Source organism: Phacochoerus africanus, chromosome 3 (assembly GCF_016906955.1).
Source record: "Phacochoerus africanus isolate WHEZ1 chromosome 3, ROS_Pafr_v1, whole genome shotgun sequence".
In the NCBI taxonomy this organism is placed as follows: domain Eukaryota; kingdom Metazoa; phylum Chordata; class Mammalia; order Artiodactyla; family Suidae; genus Phacochoerus; species Phacochoerus africanus.
This window is the reverse complement of record NC_062546.1, coordinates 170,032,994-170,055,963: the sequence shown is the minus strand read 5'-3', so window position 1 is coordinate 170,055,963 and position 22,970 is coordinate 170,032,994. Positions and strand designations below refer to the sequence as shown.

The 22,970-nt window shown below is 40.1% G+C and overlaps 1 protein-coding gene across 3 annotated transcripts; it reads right to left on the bottom strand.

Moving 5' to 3' along the window:
- Positions 1 to 443: 443 nt before the first annotated feature.
- BZW1 (basic leucine zipper and W2 domains 1) lies at positions 444 to 18,324 on the bottom strand. 3 transcript variants are annotated; one of them, XM_047773185.1, is made up of 12 exons: positions 18,189 to 18,324; positions 16,880 to 16,953; positions 14,571 to 14,747; positions 11,903 to 11,997; positions 11,104 to 11,169; positions 10,069 to 10,204; positions 9,308 to 9,417; positions 8,991 to 9,161; positions 8,166 to 8,312; positions 7,231 to 7,369; positions 3,687 to 3,809; positions 444 to 3,250 (listed from the first exon to the last, which is right to left on the bottom strand). In XM_047773185.1, the coding sequence occupies exons 2-12, from the start codon at positions 16,941 to 16,943 to the stop codon at positions 3,219 to 3,221; spliced, it is 1,260 nt and encodes a 419-aa protein (XP_047629141.1). In that variant the 5' UTR covers positions 16,944 to 16,953; positions 18,189 to 18,324; the 3' UTR covers positions 444 to 3,218. The 3 variants fall into 3 exon arrangements, with proteins under 3 accessions (XP_047629141.1, XP_047629143.1, XP_047629144.1); XM_047773187.1 differs by lacking the exon at positions 18,189 to 18,324 and adding an exon at positions 17,687 to 18,159; XM_047773188.1 differs by lacking the exons at positions 11,903 to 11,997; positions 16,880 to 16,953; positions 18,189 to 18,324 and having other exon boundaries at positions 14,565 to 14,648.
- Between the last annotated feature and the right edge of the window lie 4,646 nt (positions 18,325 to 22,970).

Sequence of the window (22,970 nt, the reverse complement as noted above, 5' to 3'; positions counted from 1 at the left end):
AAATTTCAATACCATTTATTAAAGTGTTAGAACCAACAACTTTGAAATAAACCATTCATCTAGGATTTTAGATGAGAAGAGACCTGAATGCATTTATAACTAAGTAAGAATCTATTAAGACCTCCAAAGCCAATGGGAAATGATTTTGCCTGATACCTACGGTGGGAAGGGTATAAAGCACAACTGTTCAAAGGTGGTGACTGGCAGAAAATAAACTTCCTCTATTTTCCAGTGATACTGGAAGAAAAAAATACCACTCAGGATATGGACATACATAAAGACGCCTGCCAATGCAAATGTCTATCACTAGGTCCCCTCCCCTTTAAAAAAAGATATTAGGGCATGCATTATCAAATGGGGGTAGTGTCACCACCAAGTAGGACCAAACCCGCCCCCCTCCACTCTTTTAATATATAAAGCAGATACAATACATATACAGCATATCTATGATATTAAAATTTATTGGGGCGCTATTTTTAAAAAAAAGTTTTAAAGGTTTCAAGGGTCAGGTTGATGAGAAAAGATCTAAGAAACACTGAATCAGAAGTAAATCTCTCAGTCACATGCATTTCTTCTCCCCACCATTATTACGCTGTCAGAATATCCTGTTGGCATTTGGCAATTTCATTAAGAACATAATAAAAAATGTCTTTAGGACAATGCTCCCAGAATAATTAAGAAACTTATGATCAGCTCTAAACACATATTTAATTATGGCATCTAAAAGGAGACTTATCCTTAGAAACCGACACCAAGTTAGGAAAATCAATTAACATTTATCTGATCATAATTACAAGTACAATTTTAACATCTATATTAAGAATTACATATCTGAGGCCAGAGGTTGGCACTGGCAGCTGAATTTTAAAATCGCCACTTAAAATTCAAAATGAAAATCTGCTAAGTCTTTTTAGAAAGCATTCCCTTTCTTTACACTATACTGTCACAGGTGACTTATCCATATTATATAATATTGTAGTAAGTTAAACACTGCTTTGTCATTATGAAGGTAAAAACTCTATCATCAAAGATCATAATGTAGTTCTGGAAGACTACACACTCTTTCACTATACACAGTATATAATAAACAGGGTACACTGTACTGCAGTAACATGCGATGATTTGGTTGTAGAAATGTTCATGTGGTTGCCGCTACATCAGAATTCCATGTAGGTGTTTCCAGTTTGAGAGTCATTAAGGACGAAAAGAACAATTATTTAATGCTTACACAGTAGAGACATAGGAACACAGAATATACAATTACCACTAGGTGTTAATATGGAATTTACAAAAAAATAAAAAATTAAAAAGGACTGACCTACATAAACCTAAGCGTAAGGATGGACTTTATTTTTTAAAAAAAAAGCCTTTTGAGGACTACAAATTACAAAGTAAAAGCAGATCACTACGTAGAAACCAACTGAATACGTTTTGCCTGTGCACGAGAGCTTTATCAAGTTATTCATTTAACAATTTCAGTCCATTCACAATAGGATCAGTTATAATGCTCTTCTTCATAAGGTTATTGTATCTTTACTTCAAACTTTATTACATGTTATTTCCTCAAGATGAACTTTCAAACACCAAATTCTTGGCTCATAAGAATGGCACCTTTGATAGGGGCAATGTCAATTAGTCTCTAGTTGCATTATTCCAGGTTCATTTCTTTCACCAATCAAAAAAATTTTCAAAACGTTCACATTTAAAACTAAGTCTTTCCACCAAAAAGCGTGGCCACACTTTCTTTTCTAATGACTACATATATAGATGAGAACCAACAAGAAAAGAAAGACGGAAATTCAAAGGCAGCCATTAAAATAAATCGATCAACTGTATAGAAGAGAGATTTGGCTTCTGGCAACTTTAAAAACTGGCAACAAAGGTAAGTTAATAGTCAGATGCTTGAGTCATAAGTGAATCTGTGAAGAGAATGAAGCTGATCAAGTAAGAATACATTATCACTGCACTTCTTTGCATTACTTTAAGCCAAGAGGAAATAGGAGCTATATTTAGCGTTTCAAATAGAACATGTCCACCACTTTTCTTTCAACAATTTTCTGGGTTTAGTACATTTACTTTACCTGCACTATGAGTCCTTTCTTACCAATCTAAGTGTGTGAAAAGTGTAAAATACTTAATATGATGCAACTTTTCTAAGACATATTTGAAAATGGTTGAATGAAAAAGGACCTCTTTTTTTGTTATTGTTGTTTTTTTTGTCTTTTGCCTTTTTAGGGCCACACCCGAGGCATATGGAGGTTCCCAGGCTAGGGGTCTAATAGGAGCTGTAGCTGCCAGCCTACACCACAGCCACAGCAACACCAGATCCAAGCCACATCTGCGACCTACACCACAGCTCGTGGCAATGCCAGATTCTTAATACACTGAGGCCGGAGATTGAACCTGTGTCCTCATGGATGCTAGTCAGATTCGTTTCCGATGAGCCACGATGGGAACTCCAAAATACTCATTTATTTTGTCTGTAAAGATATAAACTGAATGCAGAAGTTTCTCAATGGGAAAAAGCTCAACTTTTTTTTCCCACCACCTATGCCACATACAATTCCCTCAAGACTTCACTTTCAAGTTTGTTCTCCATTTTAAGGAAAGAAAATCAGAGAGCAGACAACTGAGCTCAAGTTACATCTAGGATTAAAAACGTGAGAAAATATTAACATGCAAGCAATGGTCCAAATACTCAAGATTCATGGTAATGATTCAACTGCATATGAGATTTTCACTGATAAGCAGGGCTTCGGGCATACCAAATTATCACACAAATCACTGCCTTCTGAGACTTTTGGATACTTTTACAGTTTAATTTGCAAACAGAATTTTTATAACAAATTATTTTTAACCAAATCATATCTTGAAAACTGTTCATATAGAAAACCCAGGGAATAAAGTGAACTGTTCATTGTGGAAGTCCTTAAATTACATTATTATCAGTAGAAAATACAGGAGGTAGAAGATAACTGAAAAGACTAATGCAACATTAGATTCAAATCTATAGCTCCTGTAGCTACTTAAAACATGGTTTTAGAAACTAAATCCAACATTTCCAGTAACCATAGAAACAGTTAAAATAAAATTTGCCATGAAAGCCCTTATATCATGCTTGATATAGGGAGGTAGGAAGATGTAAGAACCAGGACACATGAGACATGACATTTTATCTACAACTCCTGTTTGCTTTACTGAGGGTGTGGTTTCAAAATTCAGTCACCTTCTTCAGCTTCAGACTCAGATTCTAGAAAAAGGGAAAAATGCAGTCAAGTATTATATGATTATCGGAAAGCAAAAGTTCCCATTTATAACGTTAAAACTTCCTTACTTATGGAACTTTGTTAATAATGCCCCACTTGTATGAATGGGGATGTTAAAAAGTATTCAATTATAAACATCAAACTTCATAGATGTTTATTAAAAATTCTCAAAAATTTCAATTTTCCTAAGAATGTTAATATTATAGGTAAGCCATCAAAATACCTGAGGTCTAGTTTTCTTCACCTCCCCTAAAGTTAGTAAGTTTCTGCAGGTCTGTCATAAATGAACAAAAATCTGTACCCTAGGTACAAATAGTATTCGAATGAAAGAAGGCAGCATGTATGGATATATTCTTGGCCACAATGAAATTAGTTCTCAGGCTTTACCAAACAAATCGCACAAATGAAAAGACTTATTACCTTCTTCAGCATTTTTGAGCCACTCTACAAACTTTTTCATTTGCTCAAGGAAGACACTTTTCCCCTTTGCGACATGTGCATCTTTATACCACTTCAGAATGGGTTCTTCACTCAGGACTTCAGCTATAAAGAAGAGAGCAACCTTTACATCTGAGGAGTTTTCATATAGCAGTTTTCTAACTAAGGCAGTTAGAAACCCCCTAAGGTGCAAATGCCTGCATGGCAAAAAGTAAAGTAAAAGTAAAAACAATTATTTTTCTTACAAAATATATCTGCATTCAGAACACTCTCTTAATTGGTTTCTTCAACAAATTAATTTTTAAAGAAAAGGAGAGAAGATAAAATGAGAACCCTATATTAAGAAACCTTTTGGGAGTTCCTGTTGTGGCACAGTGGCAACAAATCCGACTGACTAGTATCCGTGAAGATGTGGGTTTGATCTCTGGCCTCGCTCAGTGGGTTGGGAATCCGACATTGCCATGATCTGTGGTGTAGGTCACAGATGTGGTTCAGATCCTGCATTCTGTGGCTGTGGTGTAGACCGGCAGCTGTAGCTCCAATTTGACCCCTAGACTGGGAACTTCCACATGCCTCGAGTGCAGTCCTAAAAAAAAAAAAAAAAAAAAAAGCAAAACAAACAAAACCCAGTGATTCTTTCAACTGAAGGCAATTTTATCCCTTGGGGACAGCAGACAATGTTTACAAACATTCTTGCAGATGCCCCGGATGCTGTTTAAACACTCTACAAGGCACAGGAGAGTCACCTATAAATGGTTCTGTAATTTTATTTAAAAGAAAAAAAGGGAGTTCTTGTTGTGGCTCAGTAGAAACAAACTAGTATCCGTGAGGATGTGGGTTTGATCCCTGGCCTTGCTCAGTGGGTTAAGGATCCAGTGTTGCTGTGGTGTAGGCTGGCAGCTGTAGCTCTAGAAACTTCCATATATGCTGCAGGAGTGGCCCTAAAAAAAAAAAAAAGAAAAAAGAAAAAAAAAAGAAAAGCGGTCCATATATTTTTTATCGTCTTTTTGTCTTTTTTTTTTTTTGGTCTTTTTGCCATTTCTTGGGCTGCTCCCGCGGCATATGGAGGTTCCCAAGCTAGGGGTCAAACCGGAGCTGTAGCTGCCTGCCTACACTACAGCCACAGCAATGCAAGATCCGAGCCACGTCTGCAACCTACACCACAGCTCACGGCAGCGCCGGATCCTTAACCCACTGAGCAAGGGCAGGGATCGAACCCGCAACCTCATGGTTCCTAGTCGGATTCGTTAATCACTGCGCCACGACAGGAACTCCACGTCTTTGTCTTTTTTAGGGCTGTACCCATGGCATATGGAAGTTCCCAGGCTAGGGGTCTAATTGGAGCTGTAGCCACCAGCCTACACCACAGCCACAGCAATGTGGGATCCAAGACGTATCTGCAACCTATACCACAGCTCACGGCAATGCCAGATCCTTAACCCACTGATCGAGGCCAGGGATGTACCTGCAACCTCATGGTTCCTAGTCGGATTTGTTAACCACTGAGCCCCGATGGGAAATCCCATTACCCTATGCTTAAAACAAAAAAAGAAAAAAGAAAAAAAAAGTATTCTGGGGATGCAGGTAGATCTCTAAGTTTAAAATATAGCTACCAACCAAATCATGCGTCTGGGGAAGACTGGTAGAGTACAGGAGGTAAAGATTGAGACCTTATCAAGAAGGCTTTAGATTTTAATTTGTTAATAAGGTTTAGAGATTTTTTTTTTAGGTTTAGAGACAGTAATTCACTACAAAGTACCAAATTAAATTAGACAACTCAGTTCTGTGATTAAATTATTTTAGGGTGCTAATATTCAGAGAACTACTCATTCAAATTATTTTGAGTTTTCTAAGATTTTTGTTAAATCTATTCACAAAATTCAAAATTTAAATTACCTTTAGTACAAAAACAGACAAACAGATCAACAGACCAGAACAGAGAGCCCAGAAATAAACCCAGACACCTATGGTCAATTAATCTTTGACAAAGGAAGCAAGAATATAAAATAGGAAAAAGACAGTCTTTTCAGCAAATGGTGCTGGCAAAACAAGATAGCTGCATGTAAATCAGTGAAACTAGAACACATCCTCATACCATGCATACAAAAAAATAAACTCAAAATGACTTAAAAACTTGAAGACTAAAATGTAAGTCATGAAACCATAAAACTCCTAGAAGAGAACATAGATAAAAAACATTCTCTGACATAATAAAACCCTACAAACATTTTATTAGGTGAGTCTCTCAGGGCAATAGAAAAAAAATAATACAAACAACTCATACAACTCAACAACAACAAAAACAACCAAATGGAAAAATGGGCAGAAGAAAGACTTAAATATGTACTTCTTCAAAGAAGGCATATGGATGCCTAGTAGACACATTAAAAATATTCTCGGAGTTCCTGTCGTGGCGCAGTGGTTAACAAAATCCGACTAGGAACCATGAGGTTGCGGGTTCGGTCCCTGCCCTTGCTCAGTGGGTTAACGATCCGGCGTTGCCGTGAGCTGTGGTGTAGGTTGCAGACGCGGCTCGGATCCTGTGTTGCTGTGGCTCTGGCGTAGGCCAGTGGCTACAGCTCCGATTCGACCCCTAGCCTGGGAACCTCCATATGCCGAGGGAGCGGCCCAAAGAAAAGGCAAAAAGACAAAAAAAAAAAATTCTCAACATTACTAATTATTAGAGAAATACAAATCAAAGCTATAATGAGGTACCACCTCACGACAGTCCGAATGGCCATCATTAAGAAGTCTAAAGATAACAAATGCTGGGTAGAGTGTGGAGAAAAGGGAACTCTCCTATACTGTTGTTGGGAATGTAAACTGGTATAACCATTACGGACAACAGTATCAAGGTTCCTCAGAAACTGAATATATAATTACCATATGACCCAGCAATCCCACTCCTGGGCTTAAATTCAGACAAAGCTATAATTCAAAAAGATACATGCACCCCCATGTTCACAATAACCAAGCACTATTCCCAACAGCTAAGACAGGGAAACCTAAATGTCCATTGACAGATGAATGGATTAAGATGTGGTATATATATACACAATGGAACACTACCTGGCCATAAGAGAATGAAATAATGCCATCTGCAGCAACATGGATACAACTAGATATTCTCATACTAAGTGAATTAGGAAGATAAAGACAAATACCATATGATATGACTTAAATGTGGAACCTAAAATACAGCACAAACGAACCTATCTACAAAACATAAACAGACTCAGAGACAGAGAACAGACTTGTGGTTGCTAGGGGAGAGGAAGTGGGATGGACTGGGAGTTTGGGGTTGGTAGATGCAAAGTATTACATTTAGAATGGATAAACAATAAGGTCCTACTGTATAGCACAGGGACAGACCATAATGGAAGATAATATAAGAAAAAGAATGTGTACACATACACACACATGCGTGCACACGCGCATGCACATGTAACTGGGTCACGTTGCTGCACAGCAGATATTGGTACAATGTTATAAATCAACTATTCTTTAATAAAAAAAATCAAATTACCTTTATAAAAAAGCACCACTATTTTCTGGAAGGCTTTCATGAAATGAATGTTGTCATAGCAATACTCTTGAATCTTCAGTAACAGAGTCAGCTCAGACTGACCTTGAGTTGTAAAGGCAGCAAGTAGAGGGCTGTATTGCTTTTCAAGAGAAGGGAGAAAAGATTTAGTCATTTAGTATGATGACCATCCATTACAAATTCCTAAAAGATTACACTCACAGTGAATTATATTCTATTTAGTGGAAGTTAAACCCCAAGGAGTTCCCGTTGTGGCGCAGTGGTTAATGAATCCAACTAGGAACCATGAGGTTGATCGGGTTTGATCCCTGCCCTTGCTCAGTGGGTTAAGGATCCCACATTGCTGTGAGCTGTGGTGTAGGTTGCAGACGCGGCTCGGATCCCATGTTGCTGTGGCTCTGGTGTAGGCTGGTGGCTACAGCTCCGATTGGACCCCTAGCCTGGGAACCTCCATATGCTCCAGGAGTGGCCCAAGAAATGGCAAAACAAAACAAAACAAAAAAACCCCCCAAAAAACAGTAAAGCAGAAAAATCTGTTAAGTACTAAAGTCAAAAAGCAATACTACACCAAGGATTCCAGATAACTGTCAATACAATGTTAATATTTTAATTAAAAATAATTAATAATAACAAAGAATTAAATAATAAAATAATAAAGAATTGTATTTTCCAATATTCTTTCAAAAGCAAACACCAAATTACAAGCTTAAACTATTTTTAAACATGTATTTATTTTTAACCTTTGAGCCAGAGAAAGCCCAAGTCGGATTTTTTAAAAGATTATCATTATTTGTCTACTTACTGATGGTTTATCCCTGGGACCCACAGGATGTGATAAATCCTTTTAGAAAAAAACACTGACAACTCACTTATCCCCACTACAAGAGGAATATTTTATCAAGGCATAGTTCTAATACCTTCAAGTGCTTAATGGCTTGCTCTGCTACAAGCTCCTCTTTTTTGTTCCATTCCACAGTGCTCATTACACTGGACCACACAATTCCGATGACAACGGGTTCTGGGATGTTGTTTTTTTTCATCTCCTCCTTGACATACAAAATTATCTGCAAAAGAATCCAAATTTAGTACAGAAATGTGTTTTGATATGTAGACACACATATCAAACTTAGACCTTTTACAAAAAAACCGTAAACACTTTCCCATGCATCTAGCAATGACCACAAGGCTACATATTATTACAGAACTTTCAGAATGAGATGGAATGGACTTCTAGTTCAAACCTTAAATTACACGTAAGTAAACTACCCAAGACCAAGATGGAAACAGAAGGGCTATCTACTGGCTTGTACCCTATGAAATCCCCAAGTGTTATGATTTCTGGGTACCCATAAGGCAATGAATATGAAAAAGACTGAGGCAGGAGTTCCCGTTGTGGCAAAGTGGAAGCAAATCTGACTAGGAACCATGAAAGTTGTGGATTCGATCCCTGGCCTTGCTCAGCAGTTTAAGGATCCAGTGTTGCTGTGGCTACAGCTCTGATTTGACTCCTAGCCTGGGAGTCTCCATATGTCATAGATGTGGTCCTAAAAAGATTAAAGACAAAAAACAAAAACAAAAACAAAAACAAAACAAAAAAAAGAAAAAGAAGATGATGGATGTAAATAAAGCCCCAGCATAACATTCTATATGGTGAAATACTTTAAAAGTTTATCAAATGAGTGAAAAATTTTCTTTGCCAGAAACTTAGCCATCTAAAGACTGTTCAAACAAAAATATCTTACATCCTTAAATGGATCACCACGGGACATCTGTTCTTGAAGTTCTTTCTGGAGTTCCTTACGAGCTCCTATGGTTTGCTGATTCCGAACATATTCTGAAAGTTCTTTCAAGCCTGCCTCAGTAAAATACTTCGTGAAGTGTTCAACGCTTTGTTTATTGGCAGGAAAAAGTTCCTGAAAGAAAAATTTAATCTGGTTAATGGTCTTCAAATCAGATTAAGAAAAGCACTTTTCTCTTTTTACAAATTAGAAATGGGAAAGTTGCCTATTACACTTTGCTGAAGTGCTGGCAAGAACGTGAACAATGAAAAGTTACAAACCATCAGTCTGTTATCCATGCTCACTTTCCGAAGACTTGCAGCTACTGCATTGATATCTTTTTCATTTATCCATGATTTAAAGAGCTTTACAGCAAAAGCTGCTGAAACCCCTGTAGAACAAAAGAGCTTATTTAACAGAACTATCCTCCTGGATTTCAACTACTCTATCTCCATTTCCTTCCTCTGAGGTGCCACCAGAAGACTTAGTCACTTTATCCCCAAACTTACTCCTGAACTTCCCCCTGCCACTGCCTACCACGCCACTCCAAGTTCTCTTCCTATCTGTTTGCCAGTCATGTATTGTTAGTCAGGTTAAACGGTTTTCTAATGTGTAAAATGAGGGTAACAGTTCTTACACTTGACAGGGTTGTTATGAGAGTTAAAATAAGGCATGTTAAATAGTACTCTAAGCAGTAAAAAAAAAAAAGGTTAGCTTTAAAATTACTATACAGAATAATTTAACTATGGAAACAACAAAAGGGAAATTATTTCTTTTTCAGCTTCCCATTTCTCCCAAGATCATTTTCTCTATTCTCCCAATTGAATTAATTTCTCTCTGCATTTCTATGACATTTCTCTTTTTGTTTTGTAATCAGTCACATTTTGTCTAGACCCTGGATATTTGCTAAAGAAAGTCATTAAGCCTAGATGCCAAAGGGACACAAAATCTGCATAAGCTATATTCTATCAGTTCATCTTTCATGCTTTGCTCTACCCTCAGCCAACTAAAGATCATCCTTTACTAAAGGTTGATTGATTACCTTCTTTAACCAAGTTCTCATTATAAAGGCTATTAAGAATGGATGCATTAAGTGTTCCATTAGCCAGAAGAACACCAGTCAACATAGCCAGCTTGTTCCTCTCCGACTCTGAAAAACCCTTTAAGAACAGCAGCAGCTATAAAAGTAAATAGATAAGAGTTAAAAGAACAATTGCATTATATAAGGAGAAGTAGTAAAGCATATTACATTGATTAAAACTGGGCTCTGGGGCCTAACTATCCAAGTTTGTATCTTGGTTATATCACTCACTAGCTGACTGATCCTGGGCAAGTTACTTCTTCTCTACCTCAGTTTCCTCAGATATAAATGAAACTTGTCTCACAGGGCTTTTGTGAATACTAAATAAGTTAATAATTAGGATAGTGCCTCGAACTTATTAAATGTTACTATACACACACACATTACATATATATATGTTTTTTTGCTTTTTAGGGCTGTACCCGTGGCATATGGAGGTTCCCAGGCTAGGGATCCAATCAGCACTACAGCTGCCAGCGTACACCACAGCCATAGCAACGCAGGATCCAAGCCACATCTGTGACCTACACCACAGCTCACGGCAACACCAGATCCTTAACACATTGAGTGAGAACAGGGATCTAACCCACAATCTCATGGCTCCTAGTGGGATTCATTTCCCCTGCACCACGACAGGAACTCCCTCAATGTTAGTGTTAACATTACCAAATTTTCCATACACCTATATGTAGACTGTCTAAGACTCAAAGAACAATTATGTTAAATTTCTCTTTCTCAATGTGTTTAACTCTGATCTGTTACCCTGCTTCTGAACAAACGGCACTGATTTTTACACCTCTGCCACTTTTTTGGATATTAGAGCTAAGAAACAGTGTATGGCAAATTAAACTGGATGATATCCTCTCAAACTACATTTCAAAGACAGCCTACCTAAATATCTAAAATTATCTCAAATTCATGGCAGAATCAGGATTTCACATGCCCCTCTTTGACCCCCAACCTTTTGTTTTTCATAAAGCATACTGCTGTTCATACCTTTTTCACTTCATCTTCAAAACCTTTCTCCAGGTATTTGTAGCGCCTGATTAACTTGTTAAAAACCTATAAAAACAGTAAAGGAATGGAATGATACCTTCATATATATAAATGACATACTTCTGAAAGATCTAGGTGAGGGCCAATAAGACCTCTCCCACAGTAAAGAAATGAACCTTTTATCAGCTCAAGAAATCTGTCAACTCCCAAACCCTACAACAGTTAACAGTTTAATCACCACCCCGCAAGATTTTGTCAAATATCAAAGACTAATTATTGCTTAAATAAAAAGTCACTTTATCCATTTGTAGACTATTGACAGAATGATAAAAAATATAGTTCTACTTTCCTAATGACATAGATAACAAACCCTAGGTTAGATGCACTTGAATTCTTTGCTTACAGTAATGCTAGCACAACTATGTGTGAAACTTTCAAGTAAAATTTTGTCTGATAAAGAAGCTAATCTGCCTATTACTCATTCACCTTTAAAAAGCTATATGCAGAATAACTCAGTGATGAAAATCACGACAGGGAACTGATTTTCCTTTTTCAGCCTGACCTTTTTCTTTAAAAAGTGGATTAATTCTAGAGGGACAGATAGAAAAGAAGAGCTAATTCTACTTTTCTACTTTGTCTTCCTCAAAACATTTTTTAAGTTCCTATATCATCATATTGCACCAAGAACATCTCTAAATCTTCAGCTCAAATTCCTTCAACCTTCTACCAGCAACCTCTTAAAAGCAGACTGCTTCATAAACACTAGTCAGTTAAAAGCTAACTGAAATTAGTGATTTACCTGAGCAAATGCTTGCATGGTCTCTAGGTCTTCTTGTGCTGCAAACACACAGACATCTGTCCGCATCATGTCGTCTGCCAGTGTACCACCTGGGGCTAAGGTATATTTTACAAAAAATTTACAATGACCTTCATTTAAAATTAGTAATTATAATTTTTTTTTGTTGGTCTTTTTAGGGCCACATCTGCAGCATGGAAGTTCCCAGGCTTGGGGTTGAGTCAGAGCTGTAGCTGCCAGCCTATGCCACAGTGATGCAGGATCTAACTGTGACCCACACTACAGCTCATGGCAGTGCCAGATCCTCAGCCCACTGAGCGAGGCCAAGGATCAAATCTGTGTCCTCATGGCCACTAGATAGGTTCACTACTGCTGAGCCACAACGGGAACTCCTAAAATTTATTTTTATTTTTTATTTATTTATTTTTTGTCTTTTTGCTATTTCTTGGGCCGCTCCAGCGGCATATGGAGGTTCCCAGGCTAGGAGTCGAATCGGAGCTGTAGCCACCAGCCTACACCAGAACCACAGCAACAAGGGATCCGAGCCGCGTCTGCAATCTACACCACAGCTCACGGTAACACCGGATCGTTAACCCACTGAGCAAGGGCAGGGACCGAATCCGCAACCTCATGGTTCCTAGTCGGATTCGTTAATCACTGCGCCACGAGGGGAACTCCCCTAAAATTTATTTTTATGTTTCAGGTGTATAGCATTATAGTTCGACATGTCATAATATACTAGTCAATCTTATTTTCTATAAGGATTCTCATCATAAAATGATAGAAACTCTGAGATGATCTGAAAGCACAATTTCTCAGTTGGAACAGAATGGGGGATGAAGTCGGTGGAGTAGATGGAGGAAGATTAATAAAAATTGTTGAGGGAGTTCCTCAAACAACTGGCTTGGCAGTAACGAACCAATTATTCATGAGAATGCAGGGCCAACACTGACCTTGCTTAGTGGGCTAATGATCCAGCGTTGCTGTGTTGTGGCTGTGGCATAGGCCGATTAGACCCCCGGCCTGGGAACTTCATATACTGCAAGTGCAGCCCTAAAAAGCAAAAAAAAAAAAAAAAAAGTTTAAGTTGGGTAGCAGATCAGAAGTGTATTATGTTTATATTATTTATTTATTTATTTTAGGGCCACACTCACGGCATATGGGGTTCCTAGGCTAGGGGTCAAATCAGAGCTGTAGCTGCTGGCCTATGCCACAGCCATACCAGATCTGAGCCGTGTCTGCGACCTATATACCACAGCTCATGGCAATGCTGGATCCTTAACCCACTGAGGCCAGGGATTGAACCCTCGTTCTCATGGAAACTAGTTGGGTTTCTTACCGCTGAGCCACAATGGGAACTCCCCATTTTACTATTTTTCTCTAGGATATGTTTGAAAATCTCCTTATTAAAAAAGATTCTTTATGCAGGGCTTCCGTGCCTGCCTGCTTGCATCTCTCACAAGCGTCCTATCTTAATAAATCTATTTCTTGCTTAAAAAAAAACCCAAAAAAACCAAATAAAAAAGATTCTCTACAAAACGTTACTACAGTAAAAGAGACACTCATTTGACTAGGTATTAGAACCTATGATGATTAAGTTCCCAGCTTCACCATGGGGCAATTGTTTGACTGCCTGCAAGCCACTGAAGCCTCTCTAAGCCCCCACTCTGCATGTATACAAATAAGAGTTCTGATTCTATCAGCTTGACTGTGAGGGTCAATACAATGTTACTTGTGAAAATATTTTGAAATACCTTAAAGAGCTCTAGAAAATCATTTGAGGATATGTAACTAAGTAGCAGTTCTGTTAAGATATCCTGAGCTGAGGAAAGTGAAGGCAAGAATAAGAGCAGTTCTATGCAGCAGAAATATAATGTGAGCCACATAATGTAATTTCAAATCTTCTAGTAGCCATAGTAAAAAAAAAAAAGGTGAAATTAATTTTAATATACTTTGAACACATCAAAAAATATCATGATTTTAACATTTCGGTATTCAAAAATCCAATGTATATTTTCAGGACATCTCAATTTGGACTAGCCACATTCTAAGTGACTGATAGTTAGTTACATGTGGTTAGAGGATAGTAACATATTTTTGAACCTCAGCTGGTTTAATCCATGGATGTGGAACCCTTGGATATGGAGGGTTGGTATATTTGGTAAGACCTAACAATAGGGATTTCTTCATTAACTGAGAGTGTACAAACACAGGTTGGAAAAAAAATCACGGATGGGGGATGTTGTAGGGACAAGGACTGGAGTATCAGACAGAAAAGTCTTTCCTAGGAATTCTCTTGCGGTGCAGAGTGTTAAGGATCTGGCATTGTCACTGCAGCAGCTCAGGTCGCTGCTGTAGTGGGGGTTTGATCCCTGGCCTGGGAACTTCCACATGCTGTGGGTGCAGCCAAAAAAGGAAAAAAAAAAGTGAGAATAGTCTTCCCCAAAGGTTATGATTCTGTAACTGATTTAAAATACAAAGCTAGACAGAGCAAAAAAGCTGCAAATTTACTATAATTTTGTGAAGAAAAAAGGGGGGGGGGAATCCTAAAGGGGTAATAATAAAACAGAAATGAAGCCGTCCCAATTTGATGGGTTTGTCAAAATAGTTTATATTCTAGGTTCTACATAATCCCCATATATTACTCTTCCTACAAAACCCAGACACTTACCCAGCATTCCGCCGGCCACCAGAATGTCAAAGAGTGTTTCTGCATATCGGCGGTAATCAAGTTTTGCTCCAGAAGCATCAAGAAACTTTGCTACTGCTTCCAAATCAGTACCAGTTTCAGTTAAGCCTTGAATAATACAGTCTTGAAACTGAGTAGGGTCAAACCTCTCTTTTTCATCTGGAGTGAAAACCCCAAAACGTTCAGTTTTAAAAGGCTTATTACCAAAATGCTTCGAAACCACAATCTTATGAAGCTGTAACTACTGAATAAATTAACCACATTCATCACAATTTCACTTATTTCAACAGCTGGAAAAAACAAACACTACCAAGCAAACACAACAGGAGACTGACATAGATCCTTTGCAAATTTCACCCCAGCAAGTGCAAGGCAGGACTGCCTAATCACAAGTGTGTGGCTTTTCTACTACTTTTCACACAAGTGAGCTGGTGTGTTTCTAATACCAGGAGACAATTTCCACCTGGAATGCTCTCCTATTGTCTCTGAGCTTTTCTGAAATTTAGGACATTTTCTATACCTCAGGTAAATTTTATTCCAGAGTGAAATTTTATCTAAATACTGGAGCTGCTGATTTTCCTTAATGCCCATTAACACTTTCTATTTTTTTTTTTAAATCACTCATTTAGTACTTATTAAGGTAATCTTTCCAATAAGTATTTTTCATTTATTGAGTATCTAATACATGACAAAATATGCAGTAGAAGACTTGCTTTAATCCTCAGCAGATATTCTCAATTCTTACTCAGGAGGGAAACTGAAGGCCAGAGAAACTGGGTAACCAAGAGACTATACTGTGCAGCACTTAAGGATAAAGGCTCTGGATTCAAACTACCTGGTTCAAATCGAGATCTAAATTAATCGTCTGAATCGAGCACTTAATTGTCTGAATTTGAGCAACTGTGGTAATTAAGAGAGTAGCGCCTACCTCACAAAGTTGTGAATATTAAATGATATAAATAAAATAGATAAAATAGAGAAGCATTCTAAACAGTGCCTTGGGTACATCCCTAGCCTTTACTGAGTTGCTCTCACACACTCCAGGATAGGGACTGATTTCCCTATCTAGGTTAGATTTCCACACAGCACTAGGATGCCTGACTGTTCCCTGTTTGCCTAGGACTTTGTTTTTAGGACAGAAAGGCCTATGTCCTGGGAACCCTACTCAGCGCCAGGCAAATCGGGATGGTTGTTGCTCATTGTACCCAGACCCAAGAACTGGGAGGCCATGAATTATCTCAATCTGGAACTGGGGAAGTGACATTGCTTCCTGATATTAACAATAATAAAACTATTTGGTACTATATTTACACAAAGGTGTTACCACTAATCTATATACTTGAGGATACAGACTTTTTCCCCCCATTATTGCTGAACTGCTCTGGTTCCCAACTTCTATTCCTCCTCTCGAGAAAATGTACTGGCTTAAATCTAAATGAATCTGCAAACACTAGAACCAAATCACTCCTTGGTCTTCTGGCTATAAGGGGGGAGACTACATTTAGAGATTATAAAGATTCTGTAATATATATCTCAAAGTGTCTGCCATTCAGGGAAGAAACAATTTTTAACCAGCAGCCTACCCAGCCCTCTATTTCCTCAAAAGTTCCTTGTAAAATAAGGTCAACACATGTGACACTGAAAAGTTTAGGGGGAAAATTTTAAACTCAATACAAAATATATCTCAGATCATCTCATTTAACTTTGTATCACCAGTGCCGTGCTATAGAATTCAACATTCATCTAAGTATCCACTAAAACACAGAAGTAGTTAATATAATTCTCATACTTTTCTTACTATGTCTATGAAGAAATAGTTTCAAAAGACACTGCAATGTGAACTTTGTCCCACAATTAACTTCCATGGGTTAGAGTCTGATTTTTTTCTCTCACAAATCTACACAAAGTTTGGGTGAAACTAGTAATCAAAGTAAGAACTCTCCTTTTATAAATTAACCCTTTCTCTCAAGCAAAAATTTGCTTAAATGAAATTTAGCTAGTGAAAATGCAGCCCATGCTTTTTTCTTGAGGTACTTTATCTTCACAGTAAAGACTATCCACAAGCCTGCATATATATTATACACACACACACACACATACGCAGACAGACAGACACCAAACATATTAAAGGCAGTGGAACTATTAAGGGTGTATTTGAAATGGCAGTCAACTAGAAATTCAAGTTCTCTTCTGGTGAGGTTTTAGTACTAGGCAACAGTCTGCCAGAGGAGCCAAGATATAAAAGTTATTCTGGAGGTCTGAAGAGAGATACTATGAAAACAAGTATTTACCTCTTTTTCTGGTTTTAAAACGCTGGCCTGATAGCGTTGGCTTTTGCTGCTTTTGATTATTCATAAAAGACACCCTGGTGGGGGGAAAATAAAGCCTTAAAAATAACATGCATTTTAAAAACAAAGCATCAAACCTTCGTCTAGGGACTTATAAACCACACAGATCATAAACTTTCAGACAAGCAACAGACCTGGGCAGGCACAAAGAACTGCCTTTGCCTGAACTAAATATAAGTTTTAAATCCGCATTTCTTCCTACAAAAAAAAAAAAAAACCAAACCCGTTTTAAAGACGGAATGTGAAGGATACTTTTATATGACTTTACAGTGGCACAGTGACTGGTGGCAAATCACCCATCATAAATATAGTTTAGGCTCTTCCTCGTTCCTCTTTAAACTCGCCTACATCTTCCATTACTTCTAAGTACCAAAGAGGGCTAAACAGAGATGACCCCCAGAGTCAGGAGGTATCCAAAACATGTACATCAATTTAAAGACACAGTCAGAAGGCGAATCCCTTCATCTGAGGAGCCTAGTTAGGAGCAGCACTACCCTCCCCTCAAGTCGTGCCCGTAACCGCAGCGGCCGCTTGCACCACTCCAGCCTTCAAAAGAACCTGAAAGCAGGCCAGCCTCCTTCGCCCAATACTCTCCTATCCAAGCCTCCTCCCGCGGCACGTGTTTTCCTATCCAGCTCTTCCTGTGCCTCCCGGCCGAGCCACAGACAACCTGCCCCCGCCCAGGACCCCTCAGCCCCAGGCAGGGCGCCGTAGGGGCTGCTCCTCGTCTGCAGCCCCTTCTCTACTGACCCCGTCGACGGCGGAGGCGGCCGCCGCAACGAGCGGATCACAGGAGCCGAGGCGCTTCGCGCCGGGGGCCCCGCCGCTCCGTACATCCGCCCGCCCTCCAGCGAAAGCAGCGGCGGTGGGGGCGGCCGCAGTGGTGGTGGCGGCTCCTCCGCCCCGCCCGCCGGAAGCCCCCCATGCGTACATCACCCAACAGAGGCCGCGGTGGCTTTGTTACCCAGGCCGGGCAGGGCCGGAGGGGGGGTCTGCCTCGCCCACCGCCTCTGCCTCCGCGGGGCACACACAGGACCCACGTTCCGGTCCGGGCAGCCGTCCCTCGGCCTCCCCGCTGAGGCGGCGGCCCCGATCCCCGAATCCAGGCCCTGGATCCCGTTCGGTCTCATGCGGCGGCCTCCGCCCGGGCCCATCCAAGCTAGGCCGCACAGGGCCTGCCGCCTCCTTCACCCTCTGCCCAGCAACGAGGAGCCACAACCTCTGCCCGAGATGAGCGAGGTCTGCGCCTCACCGAATTTAAGGCGAAGAGAAAAGAGCCAGAAATCCCGGAGGTGGCGGCAACTGCGGCGGTGTCTCCTCTGCGACCGGAACTAACGCGAGGAGGTGGCGGAGGGAAGAGGTGCCACCCCCGCCCCGGCCTGTGTCCTATCGCGAGATTTCCTCCTCTGGGGCTCTCCCCCGCCCCTCCTTGATCGCGGCTTTGGGGCATGAGATGAGAAAGGAGGTAAAGGAAGCCGAGAGGATTTTGAAGACTTCTTTATTCCCTCACTGGGTTCTAGGTTTCCAGGACGTTTATCCTAGATTAGACCATCTTTCTATCACCGCCGCATCATCGGGTCTCTTAGTTGGCACTCGGAGGGATTAGGAAAACGAATATTCCCTACCACCCCCGCCGGTGCTGAGGAAGTTGGACACGTCCGCTCTGATTCCCTTCTCCACCGACCTCCTTCTCTAGCGCCGGAAGTCGGAGCCCAAGGGCTGGGGGTGCCTGAGTCTTTCTGGGCAAAGGCTGAGTTTGGTAAAGTGTCTACACCTGGCTTCCACTCCGGCCCGCCTTGGCAGAACTTGCTCAGGTTAAGTCCGGAGCGAGGCAACATTGCTTTGCAGTGCTGGCTGGGTGGGGTCGTGCACTGCCTCTCTTAAGAGGGAGGAAAATGCAGATTGGTGTCGGAAGGAAACTCGGCCCTCGGAATGTGACCGCCATCCTTGTCTGTGGTCTCTGTAGTTCCCTCTTGAGTATGTTGGTTGTGGGGACTCGGAGATCATCGGAATCCCCTGGAGGACTTGTTAAAACACACTGCTGAGCTTCACCCGAAGTATGTAGATCTGGTGTGGGAATGTGCATTTCCAGCCAATTCCTTGTGATGCTTGATGCTGCTGGTCTAGGTACCACATATGAGAACCACTAAATTAATAAAACGTTTCACTAATAAAAATAATTGCTACTTTAGCAGGTATGTGTCATGCATTCTTCTAAGCATTTTCTGTATTCACCTCATTTAATCCTCAAAACTACCTTATGATCTAGAAATTATTATTAGCCCCATTTAATTTATAGCTTTTCTTTCTCTCTCTCTCTCTTTTTTTTGGCCACACCTGCAGCATGTGGAAGTTTCCAGACCAGGGATCCAAACCACGACACAGCAGTGACTGGGGCCACAGCATTGACAATGCCAGATCTTAACCCACTGTGCCACAAGAGAACTCCAGTCCCATTTTATAGATGGGAAAATTGAGGTATAGAGAGGCCAAGTAACTTGCTCAAGTTCATACAGTTAGTTAATGAAGAGCTTGCTTTGAACTCAAGCAGTCTGGCTCCACTGCTATAATATGCTGCCTTGCCACCAAGATCTTTCTTATTTATCCATTCAATGAATCTTAATTGAACTAGAGACCTCTAACTGCAACTTTTGCAATAACTTCCTAACTGTTCTGTTCATTTCTCCACACTTTCAGAGTAATCTTCCCAAATGCAGCCAAAATAATTTCTCTTCATTGAAACAGTGCCTTGGTTTGTACTTGAGGCAGTGTGGGAATAACTCTGATCAATGTTTTTCACCTTTATTTCCCACGACATTGATGGTTCTTGTTCTTACGATCTGTTGTGGGGTGTTGTATGAGCACTTTTTGATCCCAAACCGTATTAAAGGTAGCAAGTTGTTTTCTTTAAAAATTAAAGCAGGTCGAAAGTCATCTGCTATAAGATTATCCTCACTCATTTGCGTTCTGGTATATGTTCTTGGACGTGAGAGAGGGAGGGGGATTACTAGGAATTGTATGTGGCAAGCAGCCTATTTTATCTATGCTTTTGGGTGTACCCATGGGAGTAGGTGCAATGGGCTGGCATGGGAAATGTTGGTAGGCTGTTGTCATGGCAGAAGAAGCTTTTAAACAACTGAACTCTATGCTTTAGTTAGACTGGACACACTGTGTCTTCCTTCTTCTTGAAATGTCCTTTCCCCATTTTCTCCTGTCAAAATCTCACTGTTTCAAGCTGTATCTCACATACTATCCCTTTGTGGAAGCCTTTCTTAGTCATTGCAGACTAAGATGTGAACACATTCCTTTTTTGAATTTTCTTTGCACTTTGTGCTTTCTTCCTACTTTTGTATTTGCAACTGTCTTTTCTCTCACTCTTTTTTTTTTTTTTTGTCTTTTTGCCATTTCTTGGGCCGCTCCTGCGGCATATGGAGGATCCCAGGCTAGGGGTCTAATCGGAGCTGTAGCCGCCGGCCTACACCAGAACCACAGCAACGTGGGATCCAAGCTGCGTCTGTGACCTACACCACAGCTAAGATCCTTAACCCACTGAACAAGGCCAGGGATCAAACCCGCATCCTCATGGTTCCTAGTCAGATTCGTTAACCACTGAGCCACGACAGGAACTCCAATTGTCTTTTCTCTTAAGCTGAAATTCCTGATGGCAATTTATTTTAATTTTTTCGTTTTTCAGCTGCACCCGTAGCATGTGGAAGTTCCCGGGCCAGAGATTGAATCCAAGCCGCAGTAGCGACTTATATCATGGCTGTGGCAACACTGGATCCTTAACCTGCTGTACCACATTGGGAAATCCCAATAGCAGTTTTAGTACTGGTTTTCATATAGGGATGCTGGAAGACACTTAAAAAGGAGGATCTAGTCTGCTATTTTTGTGATTTCACATGAGTCACTCAACATCTTTGTAAAAAGTGAGCACCAATGCTTTACATCATAGTTAATACTCCTCTAACTGTCATAATTGGGGTTCCTGGACTGTTTGTAGCTTTGTTATTGGTATCCTTGAACTGACTGGAGTTCCAAGCAATATATTCTGCTCCTACTTGATAAATATGGTACTTGTGTAACTGATGACCTTAAGGAGAAGAGAGACAAATCACATCTTTGAGGAAATGTCTCATAAGACAAGACCCAGGGCTGCCTCAGATTGGCTTTTCTTTAGTTAGTGCTATAAGACTTTGTTACTCAGGGAGTTCCCGTTGTGGCTCAGTGGTTGGCGAATCCCACCAGGAACCATGAGGTTGCGGGTTCGATCCCTGGCCTTGCTCAGTGGGTTAAGGATCCAGCATTGCCGTGAGCTGTGGTGTAGGTCGCAGACGCAGCTCAGCTCCCACGTTGCTGTGGCTCTGGCATAGGCCGGTGGCTACAGCTCCAATCCGACCCCTAGCCTGGGAACCTCCATATGCCTCGGGAAGCGCAAAAAGACCAAAAAAAAAAAAAAAAAGACTTTGTTATTCAGACTTTCAATGCTCAGTTAAGAATTCTAAACTGGCTAAACTTACAAACTCCAGCTGTAAATAAGAAAGGTTTTGATAATGTATTAGTGGCGTTTAAGATGGAGTTTTATGATAAATTTTGGAACTTTTATCATTAGTAGGCTAGATTGGCTTCCCTATTCTAATTAAGATTTATTTTATGAATGAGCATATTTTATTAATCACTCCTGGCATTCTATATAACATTTGTGCAGGACTGGTATTATATATTTTCAAAAGAAAATTATTTTTTTCTTTTTTGGCTGCCCCACAGCATATGTGGTTCCCAGCTTAGGAATCAGATCAAAGCTGTAATTGTGACCAAAGCCACAGCTGTGGCAACACTGGATCCTTAACCTCCTGTGCCAGGATGGGAACTGAACCTGCATCCTAATGCTCTCAAGACGCCACCGATCCTGTTGCACCACAGCAAGAACTCCCTCTATTTTCAAAATTGATAGAATTCATCAGTGAAGCTTTAGGGGCCTGAGCTTTCTTTTGTGGGAATATTTTAGATTAATATTTCAATTCCTTTGTTATAGACCTGTTCAGATCTTCTGTTTCTTTATGGGTCGGCTTTGGTATTTTGCGTCTTTCTAGGAATTTATCATTTCCTCTAAATTGTCTAATTTGTTGGCATAAAGTTAACATTTTATTATAATCATTTTATTATCTGTAAAGTTGGCAGTGAGGGCTCTTGTTTCATTCCTGACTTCGGTGATTTGTATCTTCGATCTCTCTCTTTTTTTCAACTGGTCAGAATAGCTAAAACTTTATCAGTTCATCAATGTTTTCAAAGAAACTCAATCTTTTAGTTTCATTGATTTTAATCTATTTTTTGTTTTATTTCATGAATGTTCACTCTGATCTTTATTATTTCTTTCTGGACAAGAATACCACAGAACCCCTATTCTTATCCAAGATAGTAGTTTTTCATGGATGTACTCTTCTAAATTTGTTATTGCCCTTTGGTTGATTCTAGAGTCCTAAAATAGTAGTTTTGGACAATTTCCCCTGGTTTTATAGGTTTTTTTTTGAAAGATGATTCATTGACCTCTTCACTCTGCCATTACTGCAAGATCCTCATAGTACTTTGGATTTAAAATTTTGACCTACTTCGATGAAAGGTGCTAGTTGCAACATGTGAACTTGATATTGCTTTTAACTTTACTGATGGAAATAAATAGATGTTTCTTTTTCAAGGGCAAGTAACAATAGGTCTTTATTCCAACAGCTAGGAAGATGCAAAGGGCCTTTTTCAAAAAGGACATTGCTTCCTTAGAAAATGATCTGGGAAAAGTATTTATGCTCCTATGCTTTTTCGTTTGTTTGTTTTTGGTTTTTTTTGGGCCTTTTAAGGCTGCACCCGTGGCATATGGAGGCTCCTGGCCTAGGGGTCGAATCAGAGCTGTAGCCACCAGCCCACACCACAGCCACAGCAACGCTAAATCTGAGCTGTGTCTGTGACCTACACCACAGCTCATGGCAACACTGGATCCTTAATCTACTGAGTGAGGTTAGGGATTGGACCTGTGTTATCA

Coding starts and splice junctions, on each gene's coding strand:
- BZW1 (XM_047773187.1), bottom strand. CDS start 17,772: ATGTACGGAGCGGCGGGGCCCCCGGCGCGAAGCGCCTCGGCTCCTGTG. Junction 16,954..17,686: donor CCGCCTCCGCCGTCGACGGG/GTCAGTAGAGAA, acceptor TCCCCCCACCAG/GGTGTCTTTTATGAATAATC. Junction 10,205..11,103: donor TTGAAGATGAAGTGAAAAAG/GTATGAACAGCA, acceptor TTACTTTTATAG/CTGCTGCTGTTCTTAAAGGG.